Source organism: Pongo pygmaeus, chromosome 19 (assembly GCF_028885625.2).
Source record: "Pongo pygmaeus isolate AG05252 chromosome 19, NHGRI_mPonPyg2-v2.0_pri, whole genome shotgun sequence".
Lineage (NCBI taxonomy): Eukaryota > Metazoa > Chordata > Mammalia > Primates > Hominidae > Pongo > Pongo pygmaeus.
In genome coordinates, this window is record NC_072392.2 from 22877986 (window position 1) to 22895922 (window position 17937).

At 48.9% G+C, this 17937-nt stretch overlaps 1 protein-coding gene across 3 annotated transcripts in view; it reads left to right on the plus strand.

Annotated features, from left to right (window-relative positions):
* The window catches only part of DHRS7B (dehydrogenase/reductase 7B), a 64548-nt gene that overhangs the window by 37987 nt on the left and 8624 nt on the right, over nt 1-17937 (plus strand). For 2 of the 3 annotated variants that reach the window (XM_054458506.2, XM_054458508.2), the window contains exons 2-3: nt 7124-7302; nt 13324-13433. In XM_054458506.2, coding sequence (XP_054314481.2) covers nt 7124-7302; nt 13324-13433 — 289 coding nt within the window. Of the gene's footprint in view, nt 1-1351; nt 1613-7123; nt 7303-13323; nt 13434-17937 lie in introns of those variants that run through there. The other variant, XM_054458509.2, reaches the window with a different exon arrangement.

Consider the following 17937-nt stretch of genomic DNA (forward strand, 5'->3'; position numbering starts at 1 on the left):
GGGTGTGGAGGAATAAGGTTGGTCTTTCTACCAAGCATACTCAAACATGACAAGCCCTTAAAGCTGCCAGCTTGGCTGCTATTGCTTGGAACATTTCTGAAATCCTCTCTGGGAATTGCCTTTTTTCAGTCAGTTTATGATTCAACAGCACAGTTGTTCAAGATTTTCATACTTACAAAGTGCTTTCCTATGCATTTTCCTATTGGAGCAATCATCCCCATTCTGAAGTGAGTGTGCTTAGTTTCAAGTAGTAAATGAATCTGCCTGTGTTGCACAGCAAGTATGCAGCATGGTGGTCTTGTCCCCCTCCCCCGTGCTGGCTTGGTGCTTTCTCTTCTTCACCACCACAGTCAGTGCCTTGTCCAGTTTCTGTCAGGGGTGGGTGCCGGGGGCCTGGGCCTCTGGTGTGTTTTCTAGGAAAGAGAGTGATGTTATTCCAGTGTCTTCTGGTAACACTATATTCACTTTTTTTTTTTTTTCTTTTTTTTGGAGACAGGGTCTCACTCTGTCACCCAGGCTGGAGTGCAATGGCACCATCTCCACCTCCTGCGTTCAAGCTGTCCTCCCACTTCAGCCTCCCAAGTAGCTGGGACTACAGATGCGTGCCACCACGCCTGGCTAATTTTTAATTTTTGGTAAAGATGGGGTTTCGCTATGTTGCCCAGGCTGGTCCCAAACTTGTGAGCTCAAGCAGTCCACCCACCCTGGCCTCCCAAAATGGTGAGATTATAGGTGTGAGTCACTGTGCCTGATCTAAATTCACCTTAAGAAGCACATTAAGGCCGGATGTGGTGACTCATGCCTGTAATCCCAGCATTTTGGGAGGCTGAGGTGGGCAGATCACGAGGTCAGGAGTTCAAGACCAGCCTGGCCAATATGGTGAAACCCCGTCTCTACTAAAAATACAAAAATTAGCCAGGCGTGGTGGCGTGCACCTGTAGTCCCAGCTATGCGGGAGGCTGAGGCAGAAGAATTACTTGACCCAGGAGGTGGAGGTTGCAGTGAGCGAAGATCGCAGCACTGCTCTCCAGCCTGGGCAACAGAGCAAGACTCCGTCTCCAAAAAACAAAAAACCACATTAAAAACCAAAATTATGTGTGTCCAAGTTCCTAGGTAGCCATAGTAAGTGCTATAATTGATAAGGAGGGCTTTAGGCTATAATGAACAGACAGACTTGGCGCGGGCTCTGCCTCCTGTTCGTTGTCACCGCACTCCTGTGCCATCATATTACAGGGCCTGGGGCTGGGCTTTGGCACCTTTCTCCGCCCACCCCCGCACAGGATTGCTGGGAAGCATGTGCTTGGCGTCTTACTGGAGAGCAGAGCTCACTTCAATGTGGCTGCTCTTCCCAGGATTGAACACTCAGGAGCCTGGTCTGAAATCTCCAGCCTTCCTTCAGGTTTTATTTTTACTAAAGCCAGCCGGTACTCTTTTAAACCAGGGAGCTGAAGGCTGGCTTCTGAAAATACACCCCACAGGCCACTCTGCCGTGGCTTGTTCAGGCATTCCAGGGAGGGCTTGCTGACCTGAAGGTGTCCTCTGGCCCAGGTCAAAAGACCAGAGAAGACACTGGCGCCAGGACCCGCCACTGGCAAGGTAGCTGCCATCTGAGGTAGGATATTATTCTTTTTTTTTTTCCAGTCGAAGGCGGTCTTAATGTGGCTTCTCAGACATTTGAGACCAAAAAAAAAAAAAGGGCAGTTTGACCCTGCCTTTACCTTCTGAAAATGACAGAAGTTTTCAGATATATTTCAAGATATGGGTCATAAGCATGACCCATAGTTTATGTCACCTTAAATAGAGCAGCTGATTAGAACTGGCCATTGGTTATAAAATAAAAGAGTAGGTGTAGGTTTGTGGCAGCAGGATCCTAACTGCTTTAGCAATACTAAGCCACTCCTTGCCGTGTGATTTCAGTGTCTTTCCTTCCAGTTGGAACTCCTCTCTGCCCTTTAGCCCGATTTTCTTGTGTGTAACATGGCAAAGTATTTCATGGCTGATCCTTCTTACAGACCTGAAATTGTTCTTTTTAAAAAAACTTTGGTGGGTTTTGAGATCCCCTCCTTTGATTCTCAGATGTGGCTGTTAGTAGTTTAATTTCTATGTGTGGTTTCTGAGTAGATTCCAACAACCTATTTTTATTAACAGTTCTTTTAAAAAAAAATGCTTGAGAGAAAGGAATCTTAGGAATGGATTCCGTCTGTGAAATGCAACGGAGAATTTTGGCCAAAGTAGAAGGAATGGAATGGATGACATAAAGGGTGACATTTGTGCTCAGAGTTGATTTCTTGGTGATAGTCTCATGTCTAATTTGAGGTTCCAGAAGCCCTTTAAAGGGTGGATGAGCTGCATAAATGGATGTGAGGGAGTTAGACAGTGGTGGGTTCAGCAGAAAGTAAAGGAGCAGCAGAATCACAGAGAGAAGCCCTGAACTCTGGCTGCCCGGGCCCAAGGAACCCTCACCCTTAGCGGGACTTTGCTACCTTTGCACTCTTTTAACCTGGGTCTAGAGCTCATGGATCTGGCAAGGGATGAAAATATAAGCAGACAGCATTAATATGTGAACCCCTGAGCTCTCTTCCTTCCTCACACCAGTTCGTGAGTCTCATCATTGTGAGACCATTTCAGGTCTCTTGCCCAAGGACTAAGAGTGTGACTATGACTGCACACATTCCATGTGTAGGTGGTGCCCTCTGCTTCCAGTTGCCGTGTGCACTATGGTTTCTATTTGAGGGGCTCTCACCTTCTTTTTCTGGCTTCACTCTCTCTCCCCATGTCTCTGTCCTGCTTTCCGCCATGGCTCACAGTGGTTCTGGACAGACTCTGTCCCTTCTTTCTACAAGCTGATCTCCAAATGCTGAAAATCGTGAGCCAGATATTTTTCCCCAGTCCCTTTTTATACCATCAATCTTGCCTTCTCAGTCCATGATCTGGCTATATATCTGAAACTAGCAGTTAATAAGGATTTTGGTATAAAATGCATGACTGATAAATATATTAAAGTTTATACATATATGTAAGTCCTTCTTGTATGCCATTTTCAAAGAAAACAGGCCTCCCTTTGACCTTGCTTTATGTAGATTTATTTCCTAATCTGGAAATGTGGCCAGCTAGAACACTGTTCCTTTCTTCCACTGTGAAGCTGTCCTTTTAGCTGGTAGAAAGCCCTGGACACCACAGCAAGGTGGCGGGGCTTTCCGTGGCTAGCTCTCATGGTCATCCTGACTTCCAAAGACTAGCTAGGAAAGTGTTGGCACAGCTGTCTCTAAGAACCCAAGAAGGCCCAGCAGTGTGGCCACATGCCCTGCAGAGTGGAAGAACAGTTAGGAGGGCTTTCAGAATTTGAAAAACTCTGGAAAGAGTCGGGATTATCAATATGAACAACTTCATCTGGTCAGGAAAGTTATGCTGGAATTGAACCTGATTCTCAGATAAATGGCTCACTCTGGGGTGTCTTTTCCCACCATGGTCATTCTTTGTTAGCTGGGGAGAGTTGGCACTGGATTTTGTTTTTTGTTTGTTTTTGAGACAGGGTCTCACTCTGTCACACAGGCTGGAGTGCAGTGGTGCAATCTTGGCTCACTGCAGCCTCAACTTCCTAGGCTCAAGCAATCCTCCCACCTCAGCCTCCCAAGAAGCTGGGACTACAGACGTGCACTACCATACCTGGTTATTTTTTGTGTTTTTTGTAGAGATGGGATTTCACCATGTTGCCCGGACTGGTCTTGAATTCCCGGGCTCAAGCGATCCCCCTACCTCAGCCTCCCAAAGTGCTGAATTACAGGCGCGAGGCACTGCGTTTGGCCTTGGCACTAGCTTTTAATTTACTTTGCATTCTGATTCGATAGCAACCTACCAGACCGAATGCAGACGTGCACTCTCCCCACAGAAAGCAGCCCGGGCCAAGGATGGATCCCATTCACCCGGCGCCATGTTTGCCTCAGGCAAAGTGGTCTCCAGGGCCAGGAGACCAAGGCTGGCCTGTGATGTTGTGTCAGGTCCTCAAGGAATCCCAGAAGTGTACAAGACGGTGTGTAGTTTTCTCTTTTCTTCATGTCATAGATTGCTGGCTTGAGTTTTAATTAGGTTGCATGAAAGTGCAATTTGTTGGGAGCTTTAATCATCTTCCACTGGGGAGCCTTGCTGGGCTGGTTTATTTTCATCCTGCTCCTCCCTGGGTGTGAAAACGGGGTTGAGGGACATTTTAGTACCTGTCTGCCCTCTCCTGCTTTGCTGGCCTTGATAACCACATTTTCTAACACAAAACTTGGGACATGAGAGCCTGACTTCTGCCAATGTTGTGGAGTTTTTTCCTGTTTGTTAATTTGATTAAACTGAAAGGTTTATGAAAATATAGAAGTTAAACAACATTGGACACTTAATACATTTAATGAGCTTCCTTTATTTGGAAGGAACCACTGTTCACAAGCCAGGGGTCCCTTCATGCGGTCTTGGGAGTCTGATTGCTGGGAGGTGAGGTCCTGATCCCGGAACTTTGGGTTAGTGGTGGTCATGATGATGCTGGTGGCAGCTGCGTTCCCTCTGTGTACACAGATGAATTCAGCCAACCTCATAACAAACCCAGGAGGGAGGTCCTCTCACAACTTCAGCTCAGAGGTGAGGACACTGAGGCCCCTTTGCCAGGCTGCCAAGTGACTGGGCCAGGGTGTCACCCAAGCCAGGCTGGCTTGAGGGTTCATCCTCATGACCCCTGCACTGCCGTTGTTGTGTTGCAGTTAGTGTTTTTCAAGTGGTCTCTGAGTTTTGGGAAGCGACAGGCTGCATACTTGGCTCTTGACCCCCATGACCTCGGTGGCATTCTGCCTCAGCCCCAGGTTGTCGATTTGAAATGGGGTGGACTTCACAGGTGCTGGCCTCCAGGGGCCCATGGAGGAGTGTTCAGACGGGTTTCCACCCAACACGCCTAGTGGGGCTCTGGGTCCCGGCCCCAGAGGCTGAGCCCTACTATCCTTCCCTGAGCTGAGGCCCCCACCCCTTTCACACCTCAAGCTCATCCTGGGCAGTGGCTGGGCCCTGGGCCATTCTGGACAAGGCAGGGTGGTCCTACCCTGAGACCTACCTGGTACAAAGACCTGGGATTGCAGTGAGAAAAAAGCTTTTACCAAATAGCCATCCAGCCAGGTTGAACTCTTCCGAAGCCCCCACCCCTCAACCAGCTCATTACATGCAAGTTTTAAGCTATCCTTACCTGGAGCCTTCTCTTGCCTTTTGTCAATTGCTATAATTTTCTGGTAAAGCTCTATCAACAAACTGGCAACCATTCCTGCCTCCCACTGTTTATCCCTCCTTCCCCTAGGAAACCCTCCCACATTTCCTGTTTTCAGGATCTTGGTCCTGTGCAGGACTCCAGGCAGCACCCACAGAACCCTGGAGTGGCACAGGCCTAGGTGCCTACTCTACACCTTGCCTGGGCACTTCTCAGATTCCACACAAAGGGTCCTTGGGACCCAGCATAGCCTGCAGGCAAGAACACCTGGCCAGAGCTTCCTCTTGGGGCAGGGATGGTACCAGTAGTGCCTGGGTGAAAAGCTTGGTGCTTTAGATACCACCTTAATCCCCAGTTCATCCAGCGGAGGCTTGGCCTAGTGTAGGGCAAGAGGGAGCTTTATCCACGCAGCAGATAGTAGCTGAGGTGTTTTCAGAGGTGGATTAAGTGGTGATTGGTGGGAAACTGTCATTTTTACAGTCCAAGAATGTGGCTGTTTTTTATGGTGGTTAAGAATTCAGGTGTATCTGGAAAAGCAGGTGAAAAAGCAAATGCTAAACTAGTTGAGTTGACAGTTCCATTGCAGTAGAATCCTCTTGTAGGGGGACAGCCACCCTGAACATGAACTTCAGGATCAAAGCAACTTGGTGCATAGATGGATGCATGTTGGGAGTCCACAGTGTTCCTGGCTTCACTCTGGCATCCAGAGTTGATGTCCTCTTAGGAAAGGAAGCAGAATTTTTTTTTTTTTAATATGTGGGCTTGAGATGGGATATTAAGTAGGTGGGTGAGGGTTTTACATCATTGCTCCAAGCTGATGAATAATTTAGAGCTACAGTCTGGTTTGCCAGAACTCTCTTCTTGGATTCCAGCCTCTTCCTTCCTGAGAAGGATTCTGTGCTCGTAAACCACAGCCCTGGAGGTGGACTGTGGGGGGCCTTTTGTCTCATAGACTGTGGCTCGCTAGTCAAGAGGCCTTCCAGGGCATTGCTTCCCAGCGACAGCACATGGTGCTCACCATGGTCCTCACCAGCTCCTCCTCAGCCTTCCTTTAACCCTGTGTCCCCCTCTTATCTCCTGCTTTGGGCACAGGGGGACAGGTGAATGTGGAGGAATGGGGGAGGTTCAGGGGAAATAAGGGCAGGTGGGGAAAAACACACATTTCCCAAGAATCAACTGCACACTGTTGCACAGACACTCACAGCCTCCAGATTTCATGGCTCACTGGGGAATGCTGGGCAGGAACATGCCACAGGCACAGCGGGGCAACATGCTCACCGGCCAGAGCCCATGCTGGTGCTTGGGGCAGGGCCCTGCACTGAATCCCCTTTGGGTGTCTGTGAGGCCTGTGGTCAGAAGTCCATCTGTGGCCCTCACTGTAACAATCTAGGGGCTGCTTCACCCAGAAACGTCCATCCTCTGAGTGTCTGCTCTAAAGAGGATAGGAATTGGTACGACTTCCTTTTTCCTTTCCTCAAAAAACCCCTTTCTAGTTTCACAAGTATTCAGGGATTGAAAATGAAAACAGGCGTTACTTGAGGTAAGGCCAACACAGGTTTCCGAAGGAGAGGCAGGTGAGTACTGACACGCCACCTCTTCCTATAACACTGTGGGTGACTACGTCCTAGGCTGAATGGCAATCTCCGCTTGTTCCCTGAGGGGCAGCATGAGGCCTGTGGCTTTTCTGTCCGCTCATGTCAGTACTGAGAGGAAGAAAGTTCTACAATGCTGAACAGTCGGCCGAGGGTGCAGGGCCTGGGTCAATACTTGCTAGGGCTTACAGCTGGAGTCCACAGAGGGAGATCTGGGATTCAGATCAAATGAGAGGAAGAGCCTAGGGAAGTCCCCTGAGCTCTGCTACTTTGTCACTGGTGTGTTTGGTTTTGGTTCTTCCAGGAAGAGTCTGCCGAAGGTGAAGGCCATGGACTTCATCACCTCCACAGCCATCCTGCCCCTGCTGTTCAGCTGCCTGGGCGTCTTCGGCCTCTTCCGGCTGCTGCAGTGGGTGCGCGGGAAGGCCTACCTGCGGAATGCTGTGGTGGTGATCACAGGCGCCACCTCAGGGCTGGGCAAAGGTGGGTCCTGGAGGCAGTGCTGCCAGGGGGCGGGGGTAAGTCAGCCAGGGATGAGGAGCAGCCCAACTGCACAGGGATCGCCAGTGCAAATGCCCGAAGCGGCAGCAGAAGGCCAGATAAGGGAAGTGGGCCGTATGGCACTGTCCTTGGTCCAAGTGGAAAAAGCAGGAGCCAAGGCACAGTGAGAAATGACTCAGCATCAGGGTGGGAGGCAAGCGTTGAGAAGCAGCCTGGCCTCAGGGGTGGGGTGGGGTGGGATGGGATGGGATACCTGCCCCTCACAGGGCAGCCCTGCTCAGCCCCAGCTGCTTGCTGAGGTAGGAATTTTATGTGAAATCTCCCAATTTCCAAATATGGACAGCTAACTTAAAATGTGTTTTTAGCTCTATGAGGACCAAATGAAACACGTCCTTTCCTAGATTCAGCCGGGACCTCCGGTTCACAGTTTTGGTGCACACTTTCTCTGGGCCTTGCCATCCCAGGCCAGGCCCCCAGCTGTCCCCTCAGCATGGTCTAGGCAAGGTCAAAGACAGGATAAATGGTGCCTCAGCTGTTCCAGGGTCTCCAATCTAGGTCCATTCCAACCCAGTGAACACCATGAGCTTCTAAGTCTCGGGAATGGTGTACCGGGACCCTGGCCTGGAGTGTCAAAACCTAGGTTCCCCCTTCTCCCATTTCTGGAAGCCTCTGAGTTACAGGGCTCCATTGTTTTCCTGCCACACACGTATATTGACTTGGCACGTTGCACATGCACACACCATACCATCTGCCATCCACGCTTACTCTGAGTTCCATGGAAGAAAGCTGAGGAGTTCCCTGAATTGTGGTGACCCCACCCGCTGCTACATCTTCTGATTGGTGATAGCTCAGCTGGAGCTGATGGAGCGCCTGCTAAAGTGGGAGGCTCTGGGTCAGGTTCTAGAACAAACAGATGAAAGACAAGGTCCCTTCCTTTGAGGAGGTCACAGTCAACTGTTGTAAGGAGAAAGGCAAGGACTTATCTCAATATATTGCCATTGCAGTAACGTATGCTCTCAAACCAGCCTGGTGGCAACAAGGCACATGTATATGTGCTGACTTGTGCTAAGCATTTTTACATGCATTATCTCACTGACTTCTCAAGCTAAGATTCAGAGAAGGAATGACTAGGACTTCTAGCCAGAAAGTACAAAACCTAGAGTCAAACCCACATCTCTCTGTCTCTAGAACTCAGTCTCAAAGCTTCAGCAGGGGAGATGGCCAGGTAAAAGGAATAAGTGGGCTGATAGACAGAACATTCCAGACAGGCCCAGAGGTGAGAGAAGCACAGTCCCGCAGGGACTTATAAACAGTTGGGTGTTGCATGGACACAGAGAAGCAGATGGGTCTTCATGGTGGAAGTGGCTTGCAGTTGGCCGGGGGTGGCCTGGGAAGGCTTTAGGGAGTATGGATTCATTTGTGCACCACTGTGGATGTTAGGTGAGGTCTCCAGGGGTGAACACCGTGTCTGTCATTGGATATCCAGACCTTTGCAGGGACAGCTGTCTGCAGGCCCTTTGCCATCGTCAGTCCTCTGACCTTACTCAGTTACTATATATAGGGTGGTCAGCAGCCACTTCTCTTGAGCTCAAAGAGAAGCATTTTGTGAAAGTCCTTGAAGAGCACTTGAGGGCTGGCAGAGGTGGAGCTCTGAGTTGCAGGTGCTCCCATCCGTGCATGTTTGAGAAGCATGCTGTCATCTTCATTCTGCATCTCCTCTCCTGATACCAAGACTATGAAGGGAACAGAAAATGTCACGGAGGTCACCAGACCTGTCCATGTATCATAAGATGTCAGGCCCTTCCTGGATTCCAGTCACTGCTTATATTCTGCCCCATTTAACTTTTTGGGAACAAGAGTCGCTCCATCCAGATAAAGTAGGGCAGATTCTTAACTGGCCATGTCAAGTACAGCCACTGTTGATGCCACCAAGGATGTTCTGATGTTGCCTTGCTTCTCTGTGGAGGCAGAGCTATGTTGTCCTCAGTGGCTCTGCCTGCCGTGTCAGCCACCCGGAAGGTTTGGAGTTATGCAACGAGTCTTCAGTTTTCCGTGTTTCTCCTATCTTGTCTCTTGTTTTGTGTACTTAAGCCTCTTGAGCTTGTCCTTGTAGAATAGTGTGGGACCACTGACTAAAGGAACAGAACGTTCTGGATATCTGCTTCCTCCAGCTTTAGCCACAGGGCTGTGCACAGCTCTGTTGATTTCCAGCCAGGCGTGCCAGCGGCACTGGACAGTCATCTGAAGCCCTTCACGTATCGTACCTTGGAGTTGTTTTCCTTGGACCCTCCTACCTTCCAGTATCAGCTTTTCAATAAATGAAAATGGAATCCTTCCAATCTGTTGTTTTCATTTCTGTCACTCCCTATACAAACTTTCATTTCCTCTCTTTTTAGCTTTGCTGGGAAGCAAAACTCAAACAGAATTGAGGCAGTCATCTCCCCAAAGCTGTTTAGACTCCAGTGGGACTCCCACCTTTGAAGGGTTCTGTGTCTGCACCCTTTGGTGGCACCTCACAAATGTCCTATGTATTGGTCAGGACAAGACAAAATGGGGTGAGGAAGCCAGCAGGGCCCAAGGTTCCTAGCTTTTGGGAATGATTTATAAACCAGATGAGCAGTTCTAGCCTCAGGAATGCTGGCATCTGGCTTGGAGTGTAGCCACCACCCCCCTCATTCCTGTGGGGGCTCTGCTGCTCTGCTGAGAAGCACACCAGGGAGGCGGGGTTGGGGCGCTGGGACCAGGCCTCACTGCCCAGGGTGGGTGCTCTCTCTGGGCTTTTGCCCTTTGTTGGGATAAGCCAACGAACACACCAACCTCATCTCCTTCAAAGAAGATGGTGTGTCTAGATTGAGTCTCCTTATCACCTCTTTCCCGAAGACTGTCAGGTGTATGGAGAGGCGCCTGGGGGATGAGCAAGTGCTGTGTGGGGAGCTGAACAAGAAGCTGTGGAGCACACGGAGGCTTCACACCATGAGACAGATGTCAGGGAGCCTTCCCTCAGACCTCTCAGGACCCCTGGTGCTGAAGGAGTTTCTTCTCCTCCCATGTTTTGAACCCATCTAGCTTTAAGGAATTTTGACACTTCTCTAAGGGCAGGCCTGTTCAGACCAGTACACACCACCTGCCCCTCTGACCTTTCCTTCCCAGCTGAGGAGATGGCAGCCCTGATCCTCCGACCCTGCAGCACTGGCCCGTCACCACATGGCTCCCAGAGATGGAACTAGCCTGCAAAGGCCATTCCCTTCCACGAACCAGGAGCTAGGGTGCCACCTAATCACCTGGGCCTCTAAGATTCGGTCTGGAACCAAGTCAGTGGCTCACTGATGTCAGGTCAGGGTCAGCCAGGGGCCAAGGCATCCTGTGCAGATCTGCTGGTGAGCACTTAAGGGAGACTATGCCTCAGGTGAGGACAGGAGTGCCTCTTTAAACCAGCATGTGGCCGGGTGCAGTGGCTCATGCCTGTAATCCCAGCACTTTTGGAGGCCCAGGCAGGAGGATCGCTGAGTTCAGGAGTTCTAGACCAGCCTGGGCAACATGGTGAAACCTCATCTCTACAAAAGTTAGCCAAGCATGGTGGCGTGTGCCTGTAGTCCTGGCAACTTGGAAGCCTGAGGTGGAGGCTCGCTTGAGCCTGGGAGGTTGAGGCTGCAGAGAACCGTGATGACACTACTGCATTCTAGCCTGGGTGCAGAGCGAGACCCTGTATCAAAAAAAAAAAAAGTAAAAAACTAAGTTTCAGTTTTCATCAACAGTTTTTAGAATATTATTATTTACACATATTTTTATATTTTTATTTTTTGAGACAGGTCTTGCTCTGTCACCCAGGCTGGAGCACAGTGGTGTGATCATGGCTCACTTGACTTCCCAGGCTAAAGGAATCCTCCCACCTTAGCCTCCTGAGTAGCTGGGACTGCAGGCATGCGCCACCACACCTGGCTAATTTTTTATTTTTTGTAGAGACAAGATTCCTGTGTTGCCCAGGCTGGTCTCAAACTCCTGGGCTCAAGCGATCCTTCTGCCTCAGCTTCCCGTAGTGCTGGGATTACAGGCATGAGCCACTGTGCCCGGCCAGAACATTTTTACAAAGTAGTTCAGAAATATGGCCAGGCATAGTGGCTCATGCCTGTAATCTCAGTATTTTGGGAAGTCATGGCAGGAAGATCGCTTGAGCCCAGGAATTTGACGCCAGCCTGGGCAACATGGCAAAATCTCCATCTCTACAAAAATACAAAAATTAGCCAGCCTTGGTGGCGAGTATCTATGGTCCCACCTACTCTGGAAGGATCACTGGAACCCAGGAGTTTGAGGCTGCAGTGAACTATAATTGTGCCACTGCACTCCAGCCTGAGCAACAGAGTAAGACCCTGTCTCTAAAAAAAATATTTTTCATAAATAGAAATACAAAAATGACAGTTGACACTGCTGTAGTGCTGTTTATCAAACACTGTGGTAAGAGATTACCTACCTTAACTCATTCAGTCTCACAGTCACACCCCCAGGGACTGAATGAGTTAAGGTAGGTAATCTCTTACTACCGTGCTTGATAGATAAAAAGCATCCTAAATAAGAGGAAAGTCAGAAACAAAGAGGTTCTAACTTACTGGAGTTGGAAGTCTAGCTGAAGTCCACTCTCTTGGCTGCTGGGCTGTCCTGCTTTTCATAAGCTGTATGTACATTTTCGGGGCACTGAACATTTACATAGGATATGTTACAGGGGAGGGTAAGCAAGAAGCAACGACACCACCCTCTGCCTCCTCTCCTCCCATCACTCCATTTCCTTTCTGACTCCCCATAGAGTAGTCCTCCACCCCCAGTTCTGATGGTTTACCCTGCTGCGTCCCGGGGGTTTCTTGTCAGGCCCTCCTGCTTAGCCACAGGAGAATTCCCTGTGACTCTTGCTGGGCCCCCCACTCAAGGCTGATCACGGCCTTCCCTGGGATTTGATCAGAGCTGGGAAGAGACAAGACAAAACTGTGCACGTGAGCTCTGGGGCCTGCCCATGTGTGAGAGCACCCAGGCACGTGAGAGCACCCGGGCAGCCAGCGCTTGGGTCCCTCCTAGGTTTCGGCCATCCGGCTCTCCTCTCCATTCTTGAACTTCCCCACAATCCCTCTGGCAAATTCTCTTTTTGCTTTGCCCCAGTGTGAGTTTAGTTTCTGTTTCTTGCCACCAAAAGAACATAGAGCACATGTCTGACTAGCTTTGGACTGTCCCTGCTGTGGTCTTAGTTGAAGTCCTCATCGATTGTCACCTGGAATAGTGCGGTGGGCTTGGAGTCTGCTTTCCTCCAGTGTCCCCACTCCCTCCCGCCCAGCAGGACTGAGCCTTTTCAAAGGCAGACACCCTTAATAGTCTTTCGTGTGGCAGGTGCTTGCGTGCACTGACTTGACCCCTCCCCAGCCAGTGAGGCTGTTAGACCCTCCACCTTCTGTCCCAGCTCTATCTGCTGGTGGCCCTTCAGGCACTCTGCTCCCTCTGCCTCAAGCACTCCCTGGGAAACAGCCCATCAGATCTGGGAAGGGCCTCAGTCCCCTGCCCCAGCTTTTCTACAGGACCGTGTGAGTATTTCCAGGAGAGCTGTGCCTGGGTAGTGCCACCACACAGCCTCGGCAGGGCACAGCACCATAATAGCTGGCCCTCACTGACCTTGCCAATCAGGACAAGACCCTGCCTGAGTGACCTTGCTGAGCTCCCTCAGCTGTGAAGATAGGTGATGCTCACAGCTGATCCAGGTGAACAGGAGCATCATGGGGCGTTCTGAGCATGATACTTAACACATCTGTCCACCTCGGCCCTCCTTTCTCTTTGCCCCGTGGATGTTTGTAGCACTGGGTGTGAGCCCGGCATTGGGTCCTAGCTCCCAGCTTCATGCTGGGCCACACAGCAGGGGCCAACACAGTCATGTCAAGGGCGTGAAGCAGCAAACAGCAATGCTGGGTGAATTTAAACTGAACGACACTGGGGAAGAATGGCTGTCAATGCTCTTTTCTCTTCCCTTAGAATGTGCAAAAGTCTTCTATGCTGCGGGTGCTAAGCTGGTGCTCTGTGGCCGAAATGGTGGGGCCCTAGAAGAGCTCATCAGAGAACTCACTGCTTCTCATGCCACCAAGGTGAGCCAGGGGCGTGCTTTCCATGGGGAAGGAGTGCAGGCCGTCTTCTGTAGGCACTGAGGAGATAGTGGCCCACTCCTGGACTGCTGAGCTGTAGGACATCCATGTGTCACACTGTCCCAGGGAAGGCAACAGGTCTCTATAGCGAACCGGGCCCACTGCATGGGGAGAGAGAACTGTCCAGTGGTTTACATCCCGATGCCCCTACTGGCTAGCACTGTGAGTTGAGAAAGTTCTCTTTTCTCCCTTTCCTTTTACCTGGCTAAGCTCTACTCATTGGGTGGGAGTGGGGGATGGTGATAACTTTAAAAGGTTTTTTTTTTTTTTGGAGACGGAGTCTCACTCTGTCACCCAGGCTGGAGTGCAATGGCCCAACCTTGGCTCACTGCAATCTCCGCCCCCTGGGTTCAAGTGATTCTTCTGCCTCAGCCTCCCGAGTAGCTGGGATTACAGGCGCACACCACCACACCCAGCTAATTTTTGTATTTTTGTAGAGACGTGGTTTCACCATGTTGGCCAGGCTGGACTCCTGACCTCAGGTGATCTGCCCGCCTCAGCCTCCCAGAGTGCTGGGATTACAGGTGTGAGCCACCACAACAGCCCTTGTTTTCTTTTCTTAGGCTCTTGCTCTGTCACCCAGGCTAGAGTGCAGTGGCACAGTCATAGCTCACTGCAGCCTTGAACTCCTGGGCTCAAGTGATCCTCCCATGTCAGCCTCTTGAGTAGCTAGGACTATAGGCATGTGCCACCACACCCAGCTAAATTTTTTTTTCTAATTTTATGTAGAGACACGGTCTCACTATGTTGCCCAGATTGGTCTTGGACTTGTGGCCTCAAGTGATCCTCCTACCTGAGCCTCCTTATTGTGGTTTTGATTTGTATTTCCCTAATTAAAAATGATGTTTAGCATCTTTTTATGTGCTTATTGACCATTTATTAATCTTTGGAGAAATGTCTATTCAAGGCCAGGCACTGTGGCTCACGCCTGTAATTCCAGCACTTTGGGAGGCCGAGGTGAGTGGATGATCACTTGAGGCCAGGAGTTCGAGACCAGCCTGGCCAACATGACAAAACCCATCTCTATCAAAAAATACAAAACTTAGCTGGGTGTGGTGGCGCATGCCCGTAGTCCCAACTACTCAGCAGGCTGAGGCAGCAGAATCGCTTGAACCTGGGAGGTGGAGGTTACAGTGAACCAAGATCGTACCACTGTACTCCACCCTGGGTGACAGAGCGAGACTCTGTCTCAAAAAAAAAGAAAGGTCTGTTCAAGTCCTTTGCTTGTTTTTTTAATCAGGTTGTTGTTTGTTGTTGTTGAGTTTAGGAGTTCTTTATGTATTCGGGATATTAATCCCTTATAAGATATGTGATTTGCAAATATTTTCTCTCACTCAGTATCTTTTCACTTTCTTTTTTTTTTTTGAGATGGAGTTTCACTCTTGTTGCCCAGGCTGGAGTGCAATGGTGCGATCTCAGCTCACCACAACCTCTGCCTCTGCCTCCCAAGTTCAAGTGATTCTCCTGCCTCAGCCTCCCAAGTAGCTGGGATGACTGACATGTGCCACCACGCCTGGCTAATTTTGTATTTTTAGTAGAGACGGGGCTTCTCCATATTGGTCAGGCTGGTCTCTAACTCCTGACCTCAGGCGATCCACCTGCCTAGGCCTCCCAAAGTGCTGGGGTTACAGGCATGAGCCACCATGCGCAGCCCACTTTCTTTTTTTTTTTTTTTTTTTTTTTGAGAGTGAGTCTCGCTTTGTCACCCAGGCTGGAATGCAGTGACACGATCTTGGCTCCCTGCAAGCTCCGCCTCCCAGGTTCAAGTGATTCTCCTGCCTCAGCCTCCCAGATATCTGGAACTACAGGCACGTGCCACCACACCTAGCTAATGTTTGTATTTTTAGTAGAGATTGGGTTTCACCGTGTTGGCCAGAATGGTCTCAATCTCTTGACCTCATGATCCGCCTGCCTCAGCCTCCCACAGTGTTGGGATTACAGGCGTGAGCCACCGCGCCTAGCCAAGTTTTATAATTTTAAATCTTACATTTAGGTGATTGATCCATTTGAGTTAATTTTAATAAATGGTATTAGATAAGAGTCCAATTTCATTATTTTGCATGTGGTTATCTACTTTTCCCAGCACCATTTGTTGAAGACTGTCTTTCCTCATTGAATGGGCATCCTTACAAAAATCAATTAATTACATATTTGAAGTGTATATTTCTAGGTTCCTTGTGCTATTCAGTTGGTCTATATGTCTGTCTTATGTCAGTACCATACTGGGTTTTCTCCCCCTTAGGGGGACGGGGTGGAGCATGAGGGTAGGAAGGGGGAGGCAAGGGGGAGGAGGAGGGGAAGGACTCATACTGTTTTAATTGCTGTAGCTTTGTACAAGTTTTGAAGTGAGGAAGTGTGAGTCCTCCATCTGTCCTTTTTCAGGAGTGTTTTGGCTATTCAGGGCCCATTGTAATCCCATATGAATTTTAGGATTTTTTTTTCTATTTCTGCAAAAACTGCCAGTGGAATTTTGATAGGAATAACATCGAATCTATTGATCCCTTTGGGTAGTACTCTCACATCAACAACATGGTCTTCCAGTCCATGAATGCAGGATGTCTTTCCATGAACTTATATCTTCTTTAATTTCTGTCAGCAGTGTTCTATAGTCTTCAGTGTACAGTCTTTCATCTCCTTAGATTTGTTGCCAAGTGTTTGTCTTAGTCTGTTTTATGCTGCTGTAACAATAGCAGAGACTGGGTGATTTTTACTTTTATCTTATTATTATTTTTAGAGACATAGTCTTGCTCTGTCATCTAGGCTAGAGTTCAGTAGTGCAATCATGGCTCACTGCAGCCTGAAAATCTCAGGCTCAAGCAATCCTCTGCCTCAGCCTCCTGAGTAGCTGGGACTACAGGCACACACCACTGTGTCAGGCTAATTTTTTCATTTTTTGTAGGGACAGGGTCCTGCTATGTTACCCAGGCTGGTCTCGAACTCCAGGCCTCAACTGAGTTGCCTGCTTTGCCCTCCCAAAATGCCAGGATTACAGGAGTGAGCCACTGCGCCTCGCCGGACTGAGTAATTTTTAAAGAAATCTAGTTTTCAAAGTCTGGAGGCTGAGAAATCCAAGTTTGAGGGGCCAGCATCTGGCAAGGGTCTGGTGTCTGGCAGGGGCCTTCTTGCCACATCTTAACATGTAGGAAGGCATCACACGGGCAAGAGAGATGGAAAAGGGCTGATTTTATCCTTTGATAAGGAAGCTCTCACAATAACAGCATTAATCCATTCATGAAGTTCCCACCTCTCAACACTGTTGCATTGGGGATTAAGTTTCTAACACATGGGTTTTGGGAGATACATTCAAACCATAGCATATTTAATTTTTTTAACTGCTACTGTAAATAGAATTGCTTTCCTGATTCCCTTTTCAGATTATTCATTGTTTGTATATAGAAACACAGCTGATTTTTGGATGTTGCTCTTGTACCTTGCCACTTTGCTTAATTTGTTAATTAACTCTTGTTAGCTTTTTGTGGATTTATTGGAATTTCCTATATATAGAATCATGCCATCCGCAAACAGAGATAGTTTTACTTTTTCCTTTCCAAATTGGGTCACTTTTTTCTTGTCTAATTGTTTTGGTTAGCACTTCCAGTACAGTGTTGAGTAGCCATTGTGAAAGCAGGCGTCCTTGTCTTGTTCCTTATCTTAGAGGAAGACTTTCAATCTTTTTCCACTGAGTATGTTATCTGTGGGTTTTTCATAAACACCCTTTGCTGTGTTGAGGAATTTCTGGTCTATTCCTAGTTTATTGAGTATGTTTACCATGAAAGGGTGTTAGATTTTGTGAGATCTCTTTTCTGCATCAATTAAGATGATCAAGTGGAGTTTTTTCCTTCATTCTATTAATGTGATATATTATAATGTTCAATTTTCTTTTTTTTCTTTCTTTTTTTTGAGAAGGAGTTTTTGCTCTTGTTGCCCAGGCTGGAGTGCAATGGTGCGATCTCGGCTCACCACAACCTCCGCCTCCCAGGTTCAAGTGATTCTGCTGCCGCAGCCTCCCGAGTAGCTGGGATTACAGGCATACACCTCCATGCCCAGCTAGTTTTGTATTTTTAGTAGAGACAGGGGTTTCTCCATGTTAGTCAGGCTGGTCTCGAACTCCCGACCTCTAGTGATCCACCCGCCTCCGCCTCCCAAAGTGCTAGGATTATAGGCATGAGCCACTGCCCCCGGCCAATTTTCTTTTTTTTAATTTAAAGAGACAGGGTCTTGCCATGTTGCCCAGGCTGGCCTCGAACTCCTGGGCTCAAGCGAGCCTCCTTCCTCAGCCTCCTAAAGTGCTGGGGATTACAGGCGTGAGCCACTGTACCTGGCCATGATTATCTTCCTATGTTGAACCAACCTTGCTTGCATTCCTAGGACAAATCCCACTCGGTCATGGTGAATAATCCTTTTAATACGCTGTTAAATTCAATTTGCTGGTATTTTGTTGAAGATT